Source organism: Carlito syrichta, unplaced genomic scaffold (assembly GCF_000164805.1).
Source record: "Carlito syrichta isolate Samal-C Ts95f unplaced genomic scaffold, Tarsius_syrichta-2.0.1 Scaffold113587, whole genome shotgun sequence".
NCBI lineage: Eukaryota > Metazoa > Chordata > Mammalia > Primates > Tarsiidae > Carlito > Carlito syrichta.
The window spans coordinates 461,072-486,315 of NW_007057683.1; the positions used below are offsets into that span (position 1 = coordinate 461,072).

The 25,244-nt window shown below is 40.5% G+C and overlaps 1 protein-coding gene across 1 annotated transcript in view; it reads left to right on the top strand.

The window, feature by feature from the left end:
• The window catches only part of LOC110596790 (serine/threonine-protein kinase Nek10-like), a gene marked incomplete at its 3' end in the record, with an annotated part of 105,290 nt that overhangs the window by 15,666 nt on the left and 64,380 nt on the right, over positions 1 to 25,244 (top strand). Inside the window, exons 2-4 of the mRNA XM_021719133.1 lie at positions 8,153 to 8,282; positions 8,834 to 8,904; positions 15,920 to 16,136. Coding sequence (XP_021574808.1) covers positions 8,153 to 8,282; positions 8,834 to 8,904; positions 15,920 to 16,136 — 418 coding nt within the window. The remainder of the gene's footprint in view (positions 1 to 8,152; positions 8,283 to 8,833; positions 8,905 to 15,919; positions 16,137 to 25,244) is intronic.

The following is a 25,244-nucleotide window of genomic DNA, read 5'->3' on the forward strand; positions in this document are numbered from 1 at the left end:
TTACATGCCCACAAATCTGTTTTCGAAAATAATAAAATTTAACTTTGAAAAAAAAAACCTTTGTTTTAAAACTATGTATTTATCGGTTATTAAAGGCTTTTCAAACCTTAATCCATGGACGTAGCATTTGGAACAGAAATAGATATTACAAATCATCTCTCTTTCTTACAGATATGAGGAAATTAATACTCACCCCTGCCCCTGCCCTCCACTCCCAAAGTCAAATAACCCAGTTAAGTGTCAATTCATGAGATAAACTTTATTTTTTAAACTAGTCTATTTTCGTCATGGTACTTAAGGAATTTTAATTAATGAATTAACATGTCAATTGTCTTCTTTACTGGATCGTAAACTCCATGAGGCCAGGGTTTATTGTGTGTGTTTTCTTTGTTGCTTTTTTCTAAACTGCTACAATAGTACCCGACACAAAGTAGTTACTCAGCACACATTTGTTGAATAAATAAAAGAATGACTATATGGGAAATCATACAGGCTGTAGATGATTTTCGAATTTGTTGTCAGGTCATCTGAATGAGATTGTGTGGTGAGAGAAGGTTTCATCCAATAGGTAGCACTTAATTTAGGTGTTAATGGGTAGTTTTGCTTGGGGATGATGAAACGAACATGCCAGAAGGGGGTTGCTGATGAACTAGGGGCAAAGATCAGAAGAGAGGCCAACCTGGGTGGGACAGGGTGAAAGTAAGCTCCTACTGGTGCTTTGAGATCATACATACTTTTCTCAAACTGAACTTTCTGGAAAGGACAGCCTGACTGACACCACTGTCACCACCACCGACATTTTAATCTATAATAATAAAAGTCCTTGACCTATTTGATTTTGACTTTAATAGACTGAAGGTCAAATATGTGGTTGTCCACTTAGAACTCCTCAGAATTCAGGAACATGATAATACCTTCTTCACTGCCAAGTTTATTCTGCTGCCTGGTTTTTGTTTTTGTTTTCTAGTCCACTGATTGTCGAAGTCCCTATGAGATGTGACAGATTTCTCTATGTAACAATAATGTCACTTCACATTTGTATAGTACTTAGTATTTTTCATGGCCCTTGCACATATATTATCTCAGGAACAGATTCTAAATAAGTTGCAGTGTCACATAGAATGATCTGAAATAGATTGTGTCATTTGGTCAATGTCCACTGGTCCTAGCAGGGAGATGAAAACTGAGCCTAATATGACTCACCATTTTCCAATTAAAACAACAAAACAGTTAAAGACATCAACAGCCACAGTGGTAATCACAGGTCCTGGTTTGCATAATGCAGTGTCAGTCGATTCTGCTTTTTACGATTATGAATGTTATATATGTTATATGTAAAATGCTTCCTTAGCTTAAAGAAGTATTGCATTACTCTCTACAATAACGAGTCGGTTTTAGTTGTCATTCATATAAGTATTTTTGATAACTCTTCCAACTAGAAGTGTCTTGCTACTCTGGTTTATAAAATGTTACTTAGGGGTTTGAATCATGTGTAAAGGCAAAGGGAATTTCCTTTTCTTCTCCGCCTTTCTGAAGGTTTGGTAACTTGAGCCCCCAAAACAAACTGTTAATAGACAGATTGACAGGGGGAAAGTACACATACTTATTACATGCACATGTGTGCATGGGAATCCTATAAAATATGAAAACTCAAAGAAAGGGCCAGATGACTGAAGTTTTGACAGCATCCAAGGATACAGAAAGAACAGAGGTGTGGAATGTTGCAAAACAGGTTGTGGAAGAGACAGAGAAGGAAAGGTGTGGCTTTTGAAGGTGACCTTGTTATGAAGATTACTGTGGCTTGAAATGTCCCCTCCAAAACTCTTGCTGAAACTTAATCCCAGGATGGCCATATTGGGAGATGGGACCTTTAAGATAAAACTGGATCATGAAGGAAGGGCCCTTACAATTCAATGGATCTCAAGGACCTAGTAATGGATTAGTGGATGAATGAGTCATCATGAGAATGGGAGTAGACACTTTACTAGAAGAGGAAGAGAGAGCCAAGCTAACACACTCAGCCCCTCACCATGGGATGCCCTGCACCGTCTTGGGGCCACAGGACTCTACAGAGTCCTCACGGAAGACCTGCACCAGATGTGGCCCCTAGACCTTGGATTTCTCAACCTCCAGAACTACAAGAAATAAATTCCTTTTCTTCATAACTACTCAGTTCCAGGTATTCTGTTATAAACCACAGAAACAGGCTGGGACACAGATGAAACCTTGCAAATAGCAAAAAGCAATTCTCAGAAAGAATAGATGATAGCTTGTGGTAAAGTGTCCCTGTCAGACCTCCAAAGGTGTCACACTCTCAGGCTCTCTCCTGTGAGTTAATCTTTCCTATATTCGGAGGGTGGCGGTGCAGAGGTGCTCAGAGAAAGCCTGGCTGTTTATTTCACTAAGGTAGATTTTCCTCTCCAGATGCAAATTTCCTCACAAAAGATAGATTTTTTTTTTCAGAGCTGTTACTGTAGTTTGCAGATCCTCTGAATAGCCATGTTGAGATATGCCGAAGAAGTTTAATTTGGGGTGAGATACTCTGGTTTTCTTCACGTGCACCTCCCTAAACCCAACCCACAGGAGGTGGGCCACCCAGTGAGAGAATTTGGCATCTGGAAACCAGTCATGGCCCACCCTTACTATGGGACTAGTGAGGCTATTCTGAGGATTTATACCCTAGGTTGTCTATTATTTTACTGAACATTTACAGAAACGTTTTGTTAAAAATGCTTGTAAAAACTGGGCCTGCATCTAGCATTTCAAATATTCAAGCATGTTTTATACTTTAAGATGCTACTTAGATTTAAAAGGGCTTTTACGCCATTCATTTCACCAGTCTAAGACATGTTAATACATGGCTTCATGCAACATAAGATAAATATAAAACGTTTAGAGAAATGCCCCAAATGACCCATATAAATACTTTGCTTCACTGATTTTCTTAAGTACAGAAAACCATATATATTGTTTAACTGGCTCTTTGTGTGTCTTTCTAGAAGAAAGACGACTTGAGCAGTAGCAAGGGAGAGTACACAAATAATACTGCAACCAGGATTGCCAAATAAAATATAGGATGTCTGATGACATTTTAATTTTTGAGCAAATGCCAAAGAATTTTTTAGTTTCTGTCTCCAATACTATATTTTTAGTATAAATATTTCACAAATATTGCACTTTTTTGGTAATTCAGATTTAACTGGGTGTTCTCTATTTTGACAGAATAAAGCTGCCAATCCTAGTCACAGTCTAGGGGCAGGCAGGCTCTAACTCAGTGTTGAAGGTGTGCCAATTCCTTCCAGTGGCATTCTCTTTTCTCTCTGTGAGAGGTTTGTGTTTAGAAAAATCTTAGAGTTGTTTAGGTATCAAATGTTTTTAACTATCTGTGTAAGGGAGGAGGCATCTATGAGCTGAGAACATTTTCGTGATGCCAGGCTACAGACAGTGCATGCTCTGGGGAGAAGGTTTTAAGAGACTATTCATATCCAGAATGGTATTACCCATTGGATGTCCCCAACTGTGGCTCTTACAGATATGAATTCACGTTCTCCAAATTGATCTAGTATCTTCCTCCACATCTGCTCCCCCTCTAACTGTGTGAATGACACCAATAGCCATCTAATCACCTAAGCCAGATACTTGAGAGATTGGCGGAGGAGTGGTCTTCCCCTTCCCTTATCCTTCCCACATCCTGCCATCTCTGAAGTCCTGTGGCATTCTTCTTCTTATTTCCATGGTCACCACATTAGTGGAGTCTCCCAGCCTTCCTGTCTCTCCTCCAGCTCCATCTGAAGATCGCTGTAGGTCTGGTCGGGGCACTCTTCAACTTCTGGTAGGCTCTAGTGGGACCCAGATCATATTTTATCAATGCCGTTAGGAACATGTAATAAGCAGGGCTTCATAGAAAAAGATTGTCATGGATGGGTCTCTCTACCTTCACGATTCTGCCTAGAATTCTTTTTACTAAACTCTGCTTATCTCACCAAACATCTGAGTATTAGTAGTGTTCACTCTTTCTGGAAAATGCTCCGAGACTCCTGTTCCTCTTGGGTTCTCCCAACTTCCCTCATCCTCATTAATTCTCATTAACTCCCATCCCACATAGTGATTGTTTTCAACAATCACTTCTCAGCAACAGTATTTCTACTTCCAGCAACAAAAACATCCATGGAGTTGCACGCACACATTCACGTACACATACATAGACATACACACATTGTTATTTATCCTATATTGCTAAATGCTCTACAGTGAATCATTCTGAGTACAGCATAACTTGCTTTTCAGTCTAAATAAGTGATAGTTATTGGCACATAGATAATTATGTCACCTCAGGTCAGATTCTTATCCTCATGAATTCAGATGAAGCTTTGCCTCCTTGATCGCACAAATTGTGGATCTCGTGCTTTCAGAGAGATGCTTTATAGTCTAAGAAATTATGTTTAAAAAGATTTGTGGTTTTGTTTCTTTTTCAGGTAACAATGTTATATAAGTTAGCTCCTTTTCTCTTTTATTTTAAAAACTCCTTGGGAGATGAAGGTGTGATAGCCAATGCCTGAGAACTGAATGTACTTTTTAATAGATTCAGAATTATTACATTGCACTGGGATGCAAAAATCCCTTTTCTATTTCTGCTTAGCGAAGCAAGTACTATTGGATGAATGACTTCAATAAAGGAAACTTGTCTCCAAATATTTAGTCCTCACTGTGTCCCAAACTCCTTTAAGATTTTTTTATTGGTATTTTCTAACACTTGTTAAGGGAGCATTTTCTTTTATGATGTCTCCAAACGCCAATTCCAAGGTGTTACATCATTATATTGTCAATGTGATACCTTTTCAATGATAGTTTTTCAATTTCTCGCAAAGTTTTAATTCTCTTCCAATTTCCCATACCTTTTGAGTGCTTCAGCCCCAGTCATTTTTTTCCTGCATATTAGTGGTGAATACAAGTGAGTCTATGAACTCCTACTTGTCAACTGTTAAAATTTTATCTTTTGAGGAAAAGACTAGCATTTGAAGCGTTAAATTTAACTTGGAGTTACTAGTGTCGGTCATGATGGACTCGCCAAGAGTTAGGGACAGAATCTGAAGGGGCAGATGCCTTCTTGTCTAGACATCAGAAAAGCTCCCAGATGTCCAGAACAGTCAGCTCTGAGTCTTTTCAGATTAAGGAGAGGCTCCCCTGGGGCAAACACATATTTAAAAGGATTGCTTGAAGCCACGAGGTTTGAGGTGCAATGATAAGCAGAGGGGGAGGTAGAAAAATAAATAGAAATGTTTGCCTCAGGAGGTAGTGTGGGGCAAAGACAGTCATAGGCCTGGCTTTAGGATGTCTCCCAGGGAGCCCATTATCTTCCTGCTGCAGATCCTCCTTCCACCCTTGTCCTGCTGGGAGGCCTGGCCATTTTGTATACCCCAGAAACAGCCCTTGAAGTCCAAGAACCTAAGAGCCTCGTTAGCACCGGATAGGCTCTCAGCTCTGATTTATAAAATAGGGAGATCGTTCACAGAGTCCAGCACTTTGACCCTACTTTGGGCCAGTGATTTGTGGCAGAGCCCACACAGGATAAAGGATCTTTGCATCTGAAGGGCACGAGGAATGGTGGTTAGATCTGAGAGTTATCAGCATCTGGTTTCAGTGGAATGAAATTATCCAAGGAGAGAAAGAAAAGTGTGAAGAAATAAAACAATGCCATTTAAGAGTGAATGAGTGAAAGAAGACAGTGAAGTGCAATTGTGTGGAATCTGGGAGGGAGAAAGGGCCCATTCTTTCTTTCTTTCTTTTTTTAGATGAGAAAATATAGCTTAATTAGGAAGTAAATTAGAGAGAGAGAGAGAAACAGAGGAGATTCACCTCCCCGAGGTAGGGGAGGGGGCCAAAGCCAGGAGATATGGCCTGGCCATAGCTCAAAGAGCACATGGCCACACCATAGCTTAGCAAGGCAACGGCCGGGGACCATTCTTTCTAATACTGCAACCTGCCATCTTACCTCTGCTCCAGACCTCCTTTATGCTAATCCAAGTTTATTCTCCTACAGTTTGCACCACTGCAGTACGATATAAAATACAATATGTTTTGTATAAAATGCAATATAATTTACTTTAACTTATTTATTGTGTTTTATTTTGTATCTTCTCTATCCCCATCCGTTACTGCAAGGTAAGCTCCATACTTTCCAAGCAGGTAGAAGAGTCCTTTGGAGGTGCTTAGTAATATGTATTGAACAAATGGAAAAAATAGTGTTTCAAGAAGTATGTCTGCTACAGACTGACTGTTCGTGTCCCTCCAAAATTCATGTGTTGAAAACCTTACCTCCAGCATGATGGTGTTAGGAGAAGGTGGTTTGCCCTCCCCAGTGGGATTAATGCCTTTGTAAAAGAGACGTTGAAGCATTGTCTTTTGAGAAAAAAATAAAATGGCAAGTTGTCCTCCAAAGCAGTGCAAATGCAGGTTGTTGGGAGTGAAAGCACACCAGAAACAGGAAATGAAAAAGGAATTTGAGGAGGTGTGGGTGGGACCCTCGCAGTTTCTGCTTCATGGACTTTGGGAAACATGAAGTAAATATTCTGAGTTCTCAGTAGATTAGAACATGAGAGATTTGTCTGTAGGGAGCCAAAGACATTTTTTCTATTGAGGACATTATTTTTTGTTAAGGGATTTTTAAAGTGTGAGCAGTTGATGAGAGGACCACAAGGGAATACTCTGTGTACATTTCGAACCAGCAGAGGATGGAAATCTCAGCCCCAATCCCCTCATTACCATATTATTGAACTCAAAACACTAAATATGAACAATTGAGAGACCTGGAAATCACACTTTCCTGTACAAATAAATCCTGCAAATCTTAAACTGGGAATTCTCCTGCACAATAACAGCAACTCCTTGATTATTTTAAACAATCAATACTGATTTACATCTACTCTGATTATTTTAATGCCAATTTATAAGTTTCTTTACACCTCAACCCACCATCAGAGATAACTCTGTTAACTCTTACTCCATTAATCTAGAGGACTGAGCACAGACGTAAATACATATTATATAACTAAATTATTAAGCTACCTGATTTGGGGAGGGGGGGGTGTATTGAATGCTTTTAGTGCTTTGTTTTCTATCTTATAAATATGATAGAGGAAATTTCTGCTAGTTCAAAATATCAAAGAGAACTACATTCCTTTCCACAAAAAATAAAATAAAAATATAAACCCATAAATCCTCACAGATTGCTTCATTTAATGTTCTTTAAATTGTGTGGCAATTTCAGAAGAGTTAAACATGGTAGATGTTTGTCATTTCTGGCAACATAATTTACATTTCATAAGAGGTGAGCATGACAGATACTATTTCCTGCAACATATTTAAATATGGTCTTCCCCCTACTTTGTATGCTAGAGTTGAATTGCAAAGGGGAGGGGTTGTATTCATCATTTTTTTCCATAGTAGTGCCATATAACTTGTCACCACAGCATCTCAGTGGTACTCACCAATAAGCATTTATTTTTAAAAAAGCACAGGTCTCTGGGTCTGCTGGGCTGGTTCTCCTTCAGGCTGCAGGGGGCAGGGGGGTGCTAGGGGTTATCTGGGCTAGATTGCTTCCACATGTCTTCTTCTGGGTCCAGGCTGTAGGGGTAGAAGCTACCTTGGACACGTTCTGCTCCTGGTAGTGGACAGAAGCTCCTAGAAGGAAAAATGGAAGCACTCAATACCCAGGATTGAGGTTCTGATCTGGCACACTGTGACTTCCACATTCCACTGGTCAAAGCAAGAAAACATGGTCAAAACCAGGAGTGGATAATAAACACAGCCCAACGGGAGGCTACAGCAAGTGTAGGAATAACTAAGTTCCAGGGAGTGAAGAACTGAGGCCAACAATTCCATCTGGCACAGTGGGGTTGTTGTTTCTGGAAATAAACACATCCTTGGCACACACTAGATGGTTTATTGACATTTAGTGCTTAAATTGGAGTTGCTTGATTTTGCTTCTTGATTCATCTGAGATTTCAAAGTTACTTTTTAACAAATTTACTTGAAGTAGTGAATGACAGTTTCCGATACTTAAAAACAAATCTCCAATTACAGATTGAAAATGGGATGTTCTGTGCTAGTTCTCCCTTCCTTGGTATGTATGAACATCTTCACTCTATTTCAGCCCCGAGGTCCTGAAGAGTGAACCGTACGGGGAGAAGGCTGACGTCTGGGCGGCAGGCTGCATCCTCTATCAGATGGCGACTCTGAGTCTTCCCTTCTTCAGCACCAACATGCTCTCCTTAGCTACAAAAGTAAGCAATGCCAGGAGACAGTAGGACCTTGTGTAGTTAAAAATGCCATTTTTTTCCTTCTTAAACAGACCTCTGTGATTTTTATATACCCGTCCATTAAAAGCAAGCATTGTTTTATTAACTGCATGATCGGTTCTTTTCTTATTTCTTCTAAATATATGTCACATGCTATGGCATATTTCCCTTTATAATTGTTTTCACTTATCATATAAACTTATAAAAATAAATATATCAAACTTCTTTTGGTCTCTTATTTTTAATTGCAGTTTGGACTAATCACAATCCGGCATATTTATATCATCTCACACATCATTTGCTTATGAATCTAAGGTTAACTTTAACTCAGCCTGAAAGATACAATTTCACATTCAAAAACTGTTTCATTGGTGTTAATTTTTTATTTGGTGGGGATGTTGTTATTTCTGACTGAGTTTGTGCTTGAAGTTATACTGCTTAATTAGCAAATCTCATGTCACAGCCAAGCCAGTGTTACTGGTCAAAGATCTCCAGGGCTCCTTGACTTCCATCATTCTGATCTGTTTGTTTTGTAGATAGTGGAGGCGGTATATGAACCAGTGCCAGAAGGTATCTACTCTGAAAAAGTGACAGACACCATCCGCAGGTAATTAGTCTTGCAGCTTCAAACATGTAGAGATAAGCAAGAATACCTCATAGCTATCATAAGTCACTGTCTATGGATAAATATGCACCAAGAGGAAAGGTCCCCAAATAATCCAATCTTGGAAAAATATCTGTGCACCATCGGGAATTGTGTTTGGAAGCCACTGAAGTGTCCAGGAAGAAGCTGTGCATTCACTTGAAAGATAATACCTCTGCTAGAGTGATTATTTGGAAGGCTTTTTATCAACCTGTAATAAAACACATGCAATGTGAAGCTAAGTAAAACACACAAGATGTAAGACGTACAAGATGCAAGGCTGTTTGTAACTATGACAAAACCCATAAAAATATGCAGAGAAACAGAAAAAGCCAGGACAAGACCACATGAAACTGAAAAAAACCGTGATAGATGATAAAATTGCAGGCACTTTTTCATTTCTGTTTTTAAATTGGTAATGTTGTATTGTATGATCATTTTTCAAAGAGAATCAGAGGCCCCAGCTATCAACATAGCAGGAGTTTTTTTTTTTTTTTTTTTTTTTTGTGTTGGAATCTCACTGTTGCCCAGACTGGAGTGCAGTGGCCGCTCCTGGCCACCGCAGCCTCGACCTGCTGGGCTCTGGCGATCCTTCCAAGTAGCTGGAACTACAGGTGCACGCTACCACAGCCCGGCTAATTTTTTTGATTTATTGTAGAGATGAGGTCTCGCCTGCCCAGGCGGATCGGATGTACTCCCAAGGCTCGGCCAGTCCCTTTGGGCCCCATAGGGCCATCCCTGCTGACCTCTCACCCACACACCCTCTCATTTTCCCTCCTGCTTCCTCTGTTCTGACCATAGGAGCTCTCGCTAGTCCTGGAGTGCACCCTCCTTTTAGACCTCTGTCCTTGTGGTTCCCTTTCTCTGGAACTCTCTTTTCTCAGATAGATGGATGGCACAGGCCTTCACTCCCTTTTGATCTTTGTTGAAATGTCCCCTTCTCAAGGGGTCCACCCTGTTGATCCTGCCACCTCTCAGCATACTCTAACCCCCTTACCTGCTTCATAAAGCTCACAGCACCACCACTCCAACATATTATACATGTGCATACACACTTTTATTTGTTGTCCACTTCTTCCCCACCAAGACGTACGTATTTGCATTAGGAAAATACTTCTATCGTATGGTGTGCAGAATTTGGAGAATTTGGAGGTAAAGACACAGTTGAGGGTTAATGTAAACTTAAGAGCAGGGACTTTGTCAGCTTAGTTTATAGCTGTTTAGTACACAGAGCAGTGCCTGGCACAGAGTAGACCCTTAACAAATAAAGGTTGTATGAATACGTGACTCTTGTTGATCTGGTTGATTGCTATTTCTGGACCATTTAGAAGCTTAAGTTGGCTCGATATGATTCCTTCACCCCATCAAGCTGAGCCAAATTCTCAGTATTCTTGACTGTAGAAACCCTGGAATCACCCCAGATAGAATCTTTTCACCTCCCTCTTCTGGAGTCTCTTAAAATTTGGTTTGGTATCTGTCCAAGCACTTAGCCCTACCTCTGATGGAACGCAGTTGACGTATTATTGTAGCAGTGTCTCTTCCCTTCAGTTTCTCCTCTCAGCCCATTGTTTGGACTAAGAGTTACCCCTCACCTGTTTGTTGGATTATAGTTGAACCTTTCCTTCTTTGACACAATACTGACCTACAATCTTTGGAGCCTCAGGCTCTGAGGGTAGGTCTGGCTGGGGCTGAGTCCTGTAAACCACAGACTCAGAACTGTTGATTTGACCCTTATTTCTACACCTCTGTGTCCTAACCTTTTAAGTAAAAGGAGATGATCACCCAATCTCATAGATGTAATGATTACACCAAGTAACATATGCAAGTCACAGCATAGGGCTTGACGAATGTTACATACTCGAGCTATTTTGGCAATTATCATTGTTAATATTCTGAGAAATGACCTAAAACCTCTCTAAATCATCTAAATTTCACATATATTGGATCTTGCCCTGTTGCTAGTGAATCCAGATAGACATATTTAAATTGCTCATCTCTACGATTTGTTCTATTCTGTTATTTGCTTTTTGAAAAGTACCTTTAAAATTGGCAAAGTCTCCAGTAGAGGTGTCAAGAAAAGTACCATATTTGCTCATGTAATTTCTCCTTTTCATAAGTATTTAAGTGCCACAAAGGGCAAGGGAGGGGTAGTGCAAAGAAAAAGGTACAGACACATTGCTCTGACTTTGTAAATCCACGTGAACAGAACCGTAAGTCTCTTTGGAAGTATTCCTTGGCTGTTGGTAACCTATGCCTCTTGGGGCTAGTAGATGAGTAGGGAGTCAGAGAGCAACACTGTAGTGTAAAATTTAGAGCATCACCAGGTCTGGAATCTATTGGATTCTAATCCCTCCTCTAACACTCAGTTTAACTTTCCTGAACCCCTGTCTTTTTACCTGTGATATGTGGGTAGCAGTAGTAATTGCTTCATGGACTCGTTTTGAAGCTTGAAGAAGACAATACTTCTGACTCGCTCAACACAGTACCCAGCATGTAGTCAGTTCTCAATAAAATTAGGTATTATTAGGGGACAATGAGAGATTACAGAAGGACCTAGCCTAGTCTGGAGATTTGGGAAACGTTTCTCTGAAGAAAGGAGATGTGATCCAAGCCCCTAGCAAGAAATAATTCTCAAATAGTAAACAGAGTAGAGAAAGACTTTCACAGACCAGCATCTGTGAAGGCCTTGCTGAGGGAGAGAGCTTGTTAATTTGAGGGACAGCCTATTAACTAAGGGAGGGGCAGGGGAGGTACAGAGGCCAGGTCAACTAGGCCCTGAAGGCCTTGCTGAGTGGTCTGAATTTTTATCTCGACCAATGAGGAGAGGACCAAAGGGTTATTGGCAGGCTGGGATGTAGTGAAAATCTCCTCTTCAGCAAAGATCTTGCTGGCTGTTCCATGGGGAACATACTGGGAGGGAGGGAATGTGGGAGGGAGAAGCAGTTCCACTTGTCCAGTGAGGAATGACAGTGGCTTGGATTGAGTAGTGCAGAGAAGTGGGATTGTTTCCACTATGGGTTGGAAATTGAGCCTGCACATTTGGAGGCACAACCATAAGAGGATTCAAAAGATGGAGTGACATTGGAAATATGAAAAGAATTGGATTTATTGGGAGGAGCTTGAGAAAATGGAGCCAAGACCAAGGTGGAAGTCCTGAGGAGGCTAAAGTTAGCTCACTCTTGATAAGTCTATGTTAGAGTTAGAGGTGTCCACAGTTGAGAAGGCTGCTTGGAAGGTCACAAGTTCACTGTCACCAGAATGATCACTTATTAGGGAACTTTAGATAAAATGTTTTTGAGGTTGCTTTTATTTCAAAATACTGAGACACCATAATCACAACTGAAAATTAAAATCTATAACTGACTATAAATTAAGATCACAGGGTGCTTTCTGTAATAAATTTATTTTTTTAAAGCTATTCAAGACTCCTCATTGTCTGGGTTCATAGCCAGATAAAATTTCATCTATAGACAATTTGACATAACCAGGTGCAATGGCTCATGCCTGTAATCCCAGCATTTTGGGAGGCAGAAGCAATAGGATTGTCTGGGCCCAGGGGTTCGAGACTAGCCTGGGCAACTTGGCGAGGCCTCACCTCTACAATAAATCAACAAATTAGCTGGGCATGGTGGCGCATGCCGCAGTTCCAGCTGCTTGGAAGGCTGAGGCAGAAGGATCTCCTGAGCCCAGCAGGTGAATCCTGCAGTGGTCGTGAGCGTGCCTTTGCACACCAGTCTGAGAAACAGTGAGACTCTGACTCAAAAAAGAAAAAAAAAAAAGAACATTTGACATAAAACCAAAATCAACCGTGAGTTCCGTATAGTTGCATATTTCGTCTGATTTTAGTATCAAAAAATAAAGTTCCAAAAGTATTAGGGAACAAATTCAAATTTCCTGTGTTCTTCATTTCCTATTTTCATTAAGGACATGATACAAGAGACACATGAAGGCAAAGTGTTCTGAGTGATTGGTTATGACTCAGCAGCATATCAGACTCAGAGCCAGTCACTCATAATTCCATAGAGCCTTTGAAACACCAAGAGTGGGAAAATTCGCTATAATCATTCTTAAACTGTGTAGTTGCTCACTACATATGTCATCTTTCTTCTAGGTTAGGGTCGCCTCATTTTTGCTTCCTCCATCCTTGTCAAGTAGAGCACACACAGTTTGCATTTCTAATGGGCAGCATCTTCCCTCCCTCCTGTTCGCTCCTGTAGTGTATAAGCACGTTTGCTGCTGAAACTTTTCTTTCCTAGCAGGCCTTTAAATTACGAGAATAATTTAGCAACCCCAAGAGTCTGGGGCAGAAAATAACCGTATTTGTTGTTCTGCCTAGTACCAGCATGACTATTTTTACCTTCCAGCACCCTGTTAAGAGAGTATTGTCTGTTTATGTTTTAAAAAAGAAGAACATTTCCTTTTATGCACAAAATATTCCAGTTGCCTTATTTTTCTCTCTCTGTGACTGGTTGCATAAGCTGTCTGGTGCTTTGTTTTGGAAGCAGTGATGACGACTCACAAAGCTAATGCTTTCTGCTGGCTCTAAAGACAAATGGATTTTTACATTTTTCACCCTACCTTTACTTCTGTTTCTTAAAACATGAAATGAAAACATTGGGACAAAGTATCCCTCTAATTTTTTCCATCTGGTCTCTCAGAGATGAGTGGGGACAAAGTTAATGGGGTGAGAGAAACAACCACAGCTTTTTCTAGAACAGGATTCATACTTATTTGGTTAGAGAATCATTGGTAATCTCCAGCATTTGTTATGACTGATTCTGTCTCTCTTAGGAATTTCTCTGAACGTAAGCAGGGATGTAAGCAGGCAGTTATTTCAGAGCAATGAGCCTAGACTGGAACTTCTGGTGGGAAATGTTTCTGAAGTGCAAAAGTCTATGGTCAAATATTTTGAGCTATAGTAGGTGCATTCTTTAGATGTTGGGCTGAGTTTGTTCATTTATTCATTGATTCAATCCATTCATTTGCTGAGGAACTATCAGGACCCAGATTTCATTTTACAGGCTGGGGAACTCATCGTAAAGGGATACCTGTCCCCTCACTCAAGAAGTTTCCAGTCTTGTGGTGAAACAGACCACAACAATGCAATAATTACACTAGTTTTAAGTACTTAAATGCAGGCGCTACACAGAACATACGAAAGGGAGACAGGAAGTCGGAGGACAGTCCAAAAAGTCTTCCTCATGAAGACTGGGAAAAGAGTGAGATTTCGACAAGTGTATATGGGATGGTGACTGGGAATGGGCCGATATCATTAGCAAAAATGTAAACAATTCGAGTGGATGGAATAAAATGAACAAAGAAATGCGGAGTCAGAGGAGCCAGGTGCTGTTTGGGGAGGTGCAGTTGAAGCTCTTGGTATGTTGCTGGGGGAGGAGAAGGAGAGGCGAAAGGCGATGAACCCAGTCCAAGAGGAACCTGGCATGGCATCCTGAAAATTCTGTTCTGCTGAGCCGTGAGAAGCTATTGGGGAATTTTGAGCAGAAGAGACATGTCGTCAGATTGGTGGATATTATGCATTTTGGCAGTAGCTTGCAGTAGGGATCAGAGGTGGACAAGAAGTGAGCATGTCATTTAGGAGACTCTTTCAGTAGTCCAGGCTAGCAATGATATAGTATACCAATAGCCATGGGATTAGAGGGAAAGCATACGGATTCAAGAAATATTTACAAGGTAGAAGCCACGGGACTTGGTGTTTGTTCAGTGTGGGAGGGAGTGGAGGAAAAACACAAGTGTGGATTTTCTTTTCAATTTACTGAGCTTTTACAGTGTGCCAGCACTTCACAGAGATGACCTCATTTAATCACCGTACCAGTTTGATGGTAGATGCGGTGATTATCCCGTTTTACAGATGAGCTGTCTGAGACTTAGAAGCTAAGTAACTTGTCCAATACCAGAGAATGATAATGTGTAACAGCCAATCACAAAAAGGTCAAAATACCCCCTCCTTTATGCTTTATAAGCTCTGCTATAACTGCTGTACAGCAAGCTGGTCTTTTCTTTTTTGAGTTGGAGTCTCACTCTGACATCTAGGCTGGAGTGCAGTGGCACGCTCACAGCCACCACAGCCTCAGCCTGCTCAGGTAATCCTTCCTCCTCAGCCTTCCAAGTGGCTAGAACTATAGGCGTGAGCCACTATGAACAGCTAATTTGTCTTGATTTATTGTACAGATGAGGGCTTGTCAAGTTGCCCGGGCTGGTCTCGAACCTCAGGACTCAGGCAATCCTCTCACCTCAGCCTTCCAAAGTGCTGAGATTACAGGCATAAGCTACCACGTCCAGCCTGGGCCTCATTTTCAGTTCAGTTCAAAGTCTCAGGATTTGGGAACTGTTATTTTTTATGCACAATAAACTTCTACAATTTTAAAACATGATCTAATTTTATTTTTGACACTACAAGCATCTTAAACCTGTAAGTAGCTAGACTGTATCTTATATTTAGGACTTTGTGTTGTGTAAGACTAATTAAGTGGTGTTAATATTGCTGGTGTTCAGCTGGAAAAGGCCAAGCATTGTGACTCCCAGAAAGCTTCCCTTTTTGTGGTACATCAAGGGTGATCATCAAGACCTATATTATTTGGCTCACTCTTTGTTTCACTGACCAGTTGATCAGGCAGTGATTTCAGAAAGCATCCAGCCCACACAGGAGGAGATGAGGCCATCTGCCCGTCCTGAGACCCAAGGAACAGCTGCAGGCTCAGCCTGTAACCTTTGCATCCCAGGCCAAGGACACAGAGAACAGTGCTGCCTTCGGTTCCTTCCCCAGTTTTCTAAAAATGTCTTTTGAGAAGTCCTGCGCTCAAAGTTATGCTTGATGTTGACCTTATCCCACATCCTCTTGGACGAAAACACCATGGTGACCCACAGTGGAGTTTAATCTTGATTTCTACACTTTATGGTCACATGATCTCTGGTGTTCTGATGTTGACCAGAGTGTTTTAATTAGCTCATCTTCACTTAGGTGCCTCACTCCTGATGCGGAAGCCCGTCCAGATATTGTAGAAGTTAGTTCAATGATTTCAGATATCATGATGAAATATTTGGACAACTTATCTACATCCCAGCTGGCCTTAGAGAAGAAACTGGAACGGGAACGGAGGCGCACACAGAGGTATTTTATGGAAGCTAACCGGAACACTGTCACGTGTCACCACCATGAGCTGGCTCTGCTGTCTCACGTAAGTGCAAATCTTTCAGTCTCTTCATGATGCACTCTAATGGGCTGTCTGATATTGTTTATGCTTGTTTTAAGAAAAATTCATCTAAAGTTAAAATAATTGCTTGTATGCAATATTTCAGTATCATCGAATTACATATTTCCATCCATTTCTGTATCTTATAAATAAAATTTAAATAATTCAATATATCTAAATTTCCAAAGAATTAATTTGTCATTTATTGTATATTGCCAAACCAGAAGTATAAAAAGTTCACTTAAGTTCTCTCAGCAATTCTTTAAATTTAAATTCTATTCTTTGTATAATTAGCAGCGAATGCTTATATTTAGTTTCTTTAGCAATCTGATTGCACCTTTTGGTGTTGCACTATTTGCATATGAATGAAAGTTTTGTGAGTTAATTCAGAGATGGAAATGATATTTGCCTTTAAAATTTTTCTTATTTGTCTGTGTAATTGCTTTCATTGCCGTTTGTGGTATTACTAATGTTGCCATGCTTCAAATTAGAACATGTCTTTCATTTTTTTTGTCAGGAACCTTTAGATTGTTTTGATATTTAAGCGTATTTTTGAACATTGCTTGAAAAATGCATACTGGCCGGGTGCAGTGGCACAAGTTTGTAATCCCAGCACTTTGGGAGGCCGAGGTGAGGCAATTGCCTGAGCCCCATGGGTTCCAGAACAGTCTGGGCAACTTGGCGAGACCTCATCTCTACAGTAAATCAAAAACAAAATTAGCCAGACGCGGTAGCGCACACCTGTAGTTCTGGCTACTTGGAAGGCTGAGGCGGAGGGATCACCTGAGCCCAGCGGGTTGTCGCTGGGGTGGCCATGAGCGTGCCACTGCACTCCAGCTTGGGCGACTCCAACTCAAAAAAAAAAGATAAAAAAAAGAAGTGCACGTGGAGGTACTGGTGAGGCTCTTGTTTCTGCCTCTCATTCTCCTCCTTCTGTGTCTTTGTTGCAGTCATGATTCATGACCTCTGGTGTTCTCATGCTCCAGGCCTCCACCCAGCGGGCTTCCCTGTAAGGGGCTCTTCAACCCAGTAAATGTTTTTCCTTCCATCCTGGGGGCTAGGCCCAAGACAATAGGATCATAAAGCCCATTCTTGGTCAGGGCACTTGGCCATGGAATTCTTTCCCAGCATCCTAAGAACCTGCTGTACTTCAGCTGGGAAAATTACATAGGACATTGGTTTCCAAGAGGCAGTTGCGATTCTTGAGTAAAGGCATCTTCAGTGAACTCCTTTCTAAAAAGAAGGAGAGAACTAATGTTTCGTGGGTTTGTCTTAAGGTACTTGGAATCCAGAAGTTAAAGATTCAAAACAGTTTTCTTTTGAGAGAAAACTCTTTCATCTCCATTGCCTTACATGCTGAGTCTAGTTATAGTTTTACAGAACAATCCATGATGACTATTAAAGTAATAGGTTTATATTTAGGAGCATATAACTTGGTGATATAGCTTTCATAGTTAACTTTTGTGCACAGGGGAGTTAGAGCTCACTTTGCTTAGTATTTTACCTCCTGACTTTGTAATAGCTAGGCAACAATGTGTGTAAGTCATGCTGCATTCCAAATATAATATTCCTGATTAGACTAAAATGCGAGCGATTTAACTATTTCTGTATGTTAGAAATATTTTAGAAATTTGGGGCCTTCTATTAAATTCTGCACTGCAAAGCTACTTAGCCAATTTCCAGTTGTATATAAAGAGTCATTTACTATTAGATTTGTGTGGTTGATGTGGGGGGTGGGTGGGTAGTTTACAATCTAACAACTGAAATCCTCTTATCTTGAGCAAAACATCTTGAGGAGGGCCATTTTATTTATTCATTCATTCATTCATTCATTTATTCTTCTCAACTTTAAAAAATTCTTTATTGTGGGAAATTTCAGACGTTTATTGAAGAAAAGAGTGCTTACTGTACCCACTCCCTGCTTCAACAAATAGCTACCTGGTTCTAATCCTGAATCACCTCTATCCCTACCCACTTCCCACTTCCTTCCCTCTCCAATTAGTTTGAAGCAAATCTCAGATGCCATATTATTTCACCCATCAGTATTTCCTTATGTATTTAGAGAGCCATTTTAGAGATCTAACTCTCAGTCCATGGTCATGTAAAATAAAGTCAGCGCTTTTATTAGGGGAGGGGGCTGAGGTTCTAGAGGTCAAGGAAGAGGTTCTGAAGTTTTAGAGGTTGTATACTCCATCTGTAAATTGGGAGAGGGGATATTACCTACCTCAGAAGATTTTAAGGTTAAATAAATTAACGTGTTTGATATACTGTGTAACTTAAAAAGTGGCACGAAAGTGTAAGATGGTATCCATTATGTAAAATGAGCATTGCTATTGTTAGGAGAATAGTTTATTAATGCAACTTGTTAATCCAGTGCTAACCTGTCCAGGTGGTCACCAGCATTAAATCTGTATATGTCAGTCATGCAGTTTATACATATTTATTGAGCACCTGCTATGAGCCAGCCTCAGTGCCCTCATGAGCATTCAGTCTTTTACGGATTATAGAGAAGTGCTTTCCTTTAAAGCAAAGCTTATTTTCCTGCTTTAAGTGGTCCTAAAATACCTTCTCCTCTTGCCCTATTTTAAGTATACTGATAATTTTTTCATTTTAAGATAACTCAAATGTTAACTAAAAGGAAAAAATGCAACTTTATGAAAGAACCAAGAAGGAAATATGATTGCTTTTCATCAGAAGACAGCATGCAGTTAATTGCCATTATACTCACTGGGACCAATTATTATTTTTTAAAACTTATGTCTACACCACTGCTGGCAGAAAAATTATAGGTGTAAAATTTTATGAGTCTTTTTTTCTTAAGCAGTATTATGATTGTTTCATTTCAAATATAGTGGAATGTTCGCCCAGAGCAGTTAATATCAATAATGCAGTTATGCAACCCGATGATAAATGATTGCCAAAGGAAAGAGAAATTAGTAGGTTCAGTAGAACTTTATGAATTCCCAGCACCAATAAGGAGATCCATTGTGAATTACTGACATTTTGCAATTAGTGGGTAAGCAGACAATTGGTAAGAAACATTAAAGTCTCCTTTTCATGAGGGAGTAGGCTATTCCCTTTCACATTTCAGCTTATTTTTAATTTTGGCAATTTTCATAAAAGGCTAGCAAAGAGAAGTACTAATACATACTTCAGAAGGACAGAGATGTCTTTACTAATAATGTTCACTCTTGTGTACCGCGGATGACCCACTGTGAATCCTGTTGAAGGACGTTAAGCTTTCTAATTTTGCCTCGCCTCGCCTTGCCTCACCTCTTCTTTTTGAGACAAGGTCTCACCAAGTTGCCTAGGCTGGTTTTGAACCTGTGGGCTCAAGCAATCCTCTTGCCTCCGCCTCCGCCTCCCAGTGCTGGTATGACAGGTGCGAGCCACGGTGCCTAGCAGATTTCTAATTCTTACAACGTAAAATAAGTGATTGTACGGAGAGCACAGAGTTGAGAATGATAAGAATCAATCAGTGTAAAATGAGGTAAAGTTTTTACTTGAATGTGTTATAATTAAAAGGGTTTTGTAATATAGAGGGTGTTGTGGCATTATAATAGTCAAAATCATGACCAGTGTTTTGGCATTCGCTGTACACAATGTGTTGAACACAGTACCCTTTAGGTAATGACTTTAGAAAAACCAGTTACAGATATCTCTAAAGAGTGTACTGCTTAGGCCCTCTCAACAAATACAAGGATGAGCATTAAAAATGTTTTGCCTGGACCAGGCGTGATGGCTTAGCCTGTAATCCCAGCACTTTGGGAGGCTGAGGTGAGAGGATTGCCTGAGCCTGGGGTTTCAAGACCAGCCTGGGCCACTGGGTGAGACCTTGTTTCTACAATACATCATAAAACAACAACAACAAAAAAAAAACTAGCCAGGAGTGGTGGTGTGTGTCTGTAGTTCCAGCTACTTGGAAGACTGAGGTGGAAGGACCACGTAAGCCCAACAAGTAGAGGCTGCAGTGACCGTGAGTGTGCCACTGCACTCCAGCCTGGGCGACAAGAGTGAGACTCCAACTAAAAAAAAAAAATTTAGCCTGGAAAAACTGGAGAATCAATGGAAAACTTCGATTACATTCGAATTATTGAAATTTTGTAGACACAGTACTTCAGACTTACTGGAGACCAGCTCCAATACGAGGGTTAGGGCCCGAGGCGAGAGAATCAAGAACGGCGAAAAAGAAGACACAAGTCAACTTTCTGGGTTGAGTGTGGGACTCTTCCAAAGTTTATTCAATTTTCACATGCTTATATAGGACATTTTCAACCCTTCAACCCCCTCACATATGTGCCCATAAATGCTTGCATTACGTTTTCTTTTACAATCAAACGTTTTACAATGATCTATTTGTTCCTCCCTGTCCCTTTTTATTCCCATTATGTTAAATCAGTAGACAGGAACGAAAACAACTTCTGCTAAAAATTGTTAACTGTAACCTTTTAACCCTCACCCCTTTTATAACATATTTCTAACTAAATTCTTACATGTATCTTAGCAGCAATATATTGCGTTTACATTTATAACTAATTTTATTATTTCTTAATTATTTCTTATAAACTTTCCTATTATGCATCTATCTTTATTCTTATTTTGCTTATATGAATCATAATCTAATAATACTTAACAACCTTTATATGAATTATATTTGACTACTCATATTCTATACTTATTTCCTATTTAATTATATTTTATCTAATTATTTTTAACCATTATCCTATTTTTATCTATATAACTATTCTATTTTATATTATTATACTTATACTACTAAATCGTTTTAACCTTACAAATTTATATCTACTATGTCTATACTTTCTTAAATTATGTTTAAAAGCAGCTGCCCTCAGGATCGACTTGTCTCAGTTCTCACAAACTTCCTCCTCCCTCTTACCCGTCTAAGGTGTTAATTTAATATACAGTCTGTTAGCCATTAAAAATAAAGAATGGGAAAGTTTTTTATTTTCCTTATACACTTTTACTTTTCATAGAAACAGAGGTAACAAAACCTTCTCTAGCGTCTCTAATGGCTGCGCTTTTGCTGTTGTTCCTTTCTCATGTCTCAAGCCTTAGTTTTACTAATACATCATCCTCGCCTATTATTAGTTAATGCTTTGTTTGTCACCAGAAAGGGGTACTTTCTGTCTTATGCACACACTCCTAAAGATCAAAGGGGCCCATCAACAGGATTCATGGGGCTTTGCCTCTGGCACGGCCACGGCTTTAGCTGGGGCCTTGCTCCCAGCCAGCGTTTTTCCCATTTTCAGGTAACCCTTACTTTGTCTTCTGTTAGGAGTTGTGGCTCCCGACACAGACTAATATTTGTTTGTTTAATTCTTTTTCAGAGATAGTCTTGCTCTCTTGCCAAGGCTGGAGTGCAGTGGCACAGTCATAGTTCACTGCAGCTTTGAACTACTAGGTTCAAGCGATCCTCCCACCACAGCCTCAGGAGCTTATACCATCATGCCTGATGAATTTTTTATTTCTTGAAGAGCTGGGGTCTTGCTGTGTTGCCCAGGCTGGTCTTGAACTCCTGGCCTCAAGTGAACCTCCTGTCTTGACCTCCCAAAGTGCTGAGATTACAGGTGTGAGCCATTGTGCCCAGCCCTAGACTAATATTTAAATGGGTGAATAAAGTGTATTTCTATGTGTACGAATGGAGCAGAGTTGAATGTTCCAGGGAGATGGCAGAGTAATCACGAGAGAAACATGTTCTCACAGCATGAAACTCACAGGGATTATTACCACTTCTTTTCCAACGAGATTTGACAGGAAGTTCATCTTCACCACTCCTGCTTAAAGGCTGAGTGATGCTTTCTTTCTGCTAATTTAGTAAGTCTGTTCAGTTTGGAGAACTGCTTTCACATCCATAAGCCTATCATGGAATGACACAAAGAGAAAAATTGAAAATGCTTGTAGTATGTAATTAGTAATGAAAGAACAAGGATTTGTTGGATGCCTTCTGTATGTAAGGCATTATGTCTGGCATTGCGAAGTTTACAAAAAGTTACAAATAATGATACCAGTAATGAAGTAGCTTATAATCTACTTGGGAAGACAAGAATAGGTGTGCCTATGCAGGAGGAAATTTCTAATGATTTTAGACAGTTTGGGAAAATAAATGTGGGCGACAGGCCAGGGAGACTCGCAGGGCAAAATGAAAAGAGTCTCGATGACTGGATAAGGACATCGCTCCTGGTTGGAAAGAGTAGCAAAAATGCAGGCTCTCTAGCTTAGCTCGCTTAAGGCTAAGAATCACACTTAGGAATCGTACTGTTTTATGTTTTAATTTAACAGACCAAAAAAGAGAAACCAGGATAACTTGTCCAAGATCCCTCAGCTAGTGACAGTCCTAGGATGGAAAGTTGGGCCTACGGATTCACAATGTGTGTTTTTATGTGCAGTGCAGAGTTTGGAAAGTCTGGGAAAGTAGGCGGGCTCTAGATGATGGACGTTTGTGAATAGCTCATTCAGATGTTTGAATTCACTCCTGTGGGTAGTGTGAACCAAAACTTGAATTTCTCCAAAGTACCTAACAACCAAATGGTTAAACTTAAAGCTAGTTCTTGCTTGTTGTACATAGCCCTTTCTGATTTTTTTCTTCTTCAGTGGTTTCTACCACATTGCTCTATCCTGATCTCCATCTTACCTTTTTGAATTCTCTTTCTCATTTTCTCTTCCACCCCTGGCCTCTTATCTTTTGATGTTTTGCTTGTCTAGCTCTTCCCTTGAGTGGGCTCCATCTAGCCTGATGGTTTTTCACTTCATATGAATTTGGGTAAAAATTGTTTGTACAAGATAAAACTTTACTTTCAATAATTATATGTCATTTTGCTTTGAATCCTTGTTCCTGCTAATAGCAGAAAATGGTAGATGTGACTGATGCCAATTATATCAGTCTCTTTTGGTCCAAAAGTTTCTTTCCCGTTCTATGGACTCTGTTTCCAAGATGGCAGGTAGAGGCCAGCGGAAGCTTAAGCACCCCCATGTTGATGGAAATGGGCAGGGCTAAGCCTGCCACCTTCCCCTCTTGGCCTCTGCCGACCTTAGATGACGTGAACCTGTCTCTGTGATTTCGGGACACCAACTCTGTCCTTGTTAAATATTTATGGCATCTGTAACTCATGGCCTCTTTTCTTAGCACAGTTTAAGTTTAGGGAGTGACCCATGATGCATTAACTCCCACTCTGGGGAGGTCTCTATTCCTGCTCTTCTGCGGCCTGGTTTGTGACACCTTTGCCATCATTAGTTTAAGCAGTCTGCTTTGTGGAGGCCCCCAAGGCAGAGATAGTGGTCCCCACTCCCAGTGAGTTCCCCATGGGCTCTGTGCAGCATAGACATTCCCACTGGGACACATGAGAGCTTTGGGTTTCCGTCTATGCCACATAGAGCCCGTGGGGAACTCACTGGGAGTGAGGAGCACTTAGCCCCATCAGTTCAGGTGCCTTCCTCGTCCTTTCTTACTCTTGTGTCCTTGGTGCCTGCCATTAAATTATTTATTCAACATGTATTTACTGAGTGCCTAATAGATGCCAGGCACTGTTCTAGGTATGAGGGATTCCACAGTGAGCAAAACACACGAGGCCTCTGCCCTCGTGGGCCTTATGTTACATGCCCATATCAACTCCATAGTATATAGTGTTATGATGATCATAAAGCCTCTTTGAAGCTTCCAGTCTTTTCTAGATGCACCCGAGTTTCCTCCTCAAGCACTCTGTGTATCTCTGCCAACTGCCTAACTCTAATCTGAAGGTTCAGCTCTGCAGGAGTGGGTATGAAGAGGAAAACAAAACACTTGCACCTTCTCTCTCATTTTCTCTTCCTCCTGGGAAGCTCTTTTCAGTTCTCATGCTCTCTGTCCTTCCACCTATCACTGCTTTCCTTTCCCCTTGGTGTTCTTTACTCCTGTCTTCTCTTGTGTCTCTAAGCCTCGGCCTGGTCTCAATAGTAGAAGGGCTCTGGGAGAAGTGCCCAGAATTTTCTGATTAAGGCAGAGGACACTGGACTGTGTTTCACATCATATTTGCCACACCCATTTGCTGAAGACCCACAAGGCTAGCTGTCTAATCTCAGTCACCTCTGCATGCCAGACCTACATTTTGAATTGGGCATTGGCCTGTATGTCTAACCAGTAGTCACACTCAGCAAATCCCACAGGGAGTGGGCTCTCCTCCCTTGACCCAGTCTTCCTTTATACCTCATCACCATGATAGGCACCTTGGCATCTTCAGTTCACTCTCCCACAAATCCTGCATCCATTTTGTTAGTAAGATCTGCTAATTGTGTCTTTAAAATGTCTGACAAATTTCTTTTTTATCCTTTCAGTTCTTATTCTTATTATCATGCGTTAGATCCCTGGAGGATCTAACTATCTTGCTTCTAGTCTCTTTCTCACCTCTACCAGTGATTCATTCATTATTCCATTTCAGCACTGTCCACCTGGCTCATTAGGAAAAGCATGTGCTGGGAATGGTGGGGTGCTGTCATTGTTTATTGCTCTCAGCAGCTAGGGATACTGATATTATGCCATGAGCAGGACAGTCCTGCACAAAGTGTGTGAAACAGAACCAGGAGGAGATACATATAAAGAGATTTTTGCAGAAAATTGGCTTACATGATTGTGGGGACTGGCCAGGCAGCATAAAATTCCTGGGAGTGGTCAGCAGGAGGAGCAGGCTGGAAATCTTAGGCATGGGCTGAAGCTCTGTCCATGGACTGAATCTCTTTCTCATCTTAGGAAGCCTCAGCTCAGCTTTGAAGACCTGCCAGCTGATGGAATCACTTCCACCCAGATTATCTGGAGTCACTTTCATCCCTTAGCCATCCTCCATGCCTGCCAAAATTTTCTTTTAAACAAACACATCTGATCTTGGTAAATTACCTATGCTTAAGGCAATGAGTAAGTGTTCACATAGTGAGTCCTAGAAATTTTCTCTAAGCCTTTGGTGAATTAAACAAAAGAGATTCTTATGATAACTGATATTGTCAAACTGTCAAAATATGGCATACATAAGTGTCATCTTAAATTCCATCTACTTTGGACAACAAGGAAGCTGTTAGAGTACTTATTAGCAAAGATTATTTTTTAAA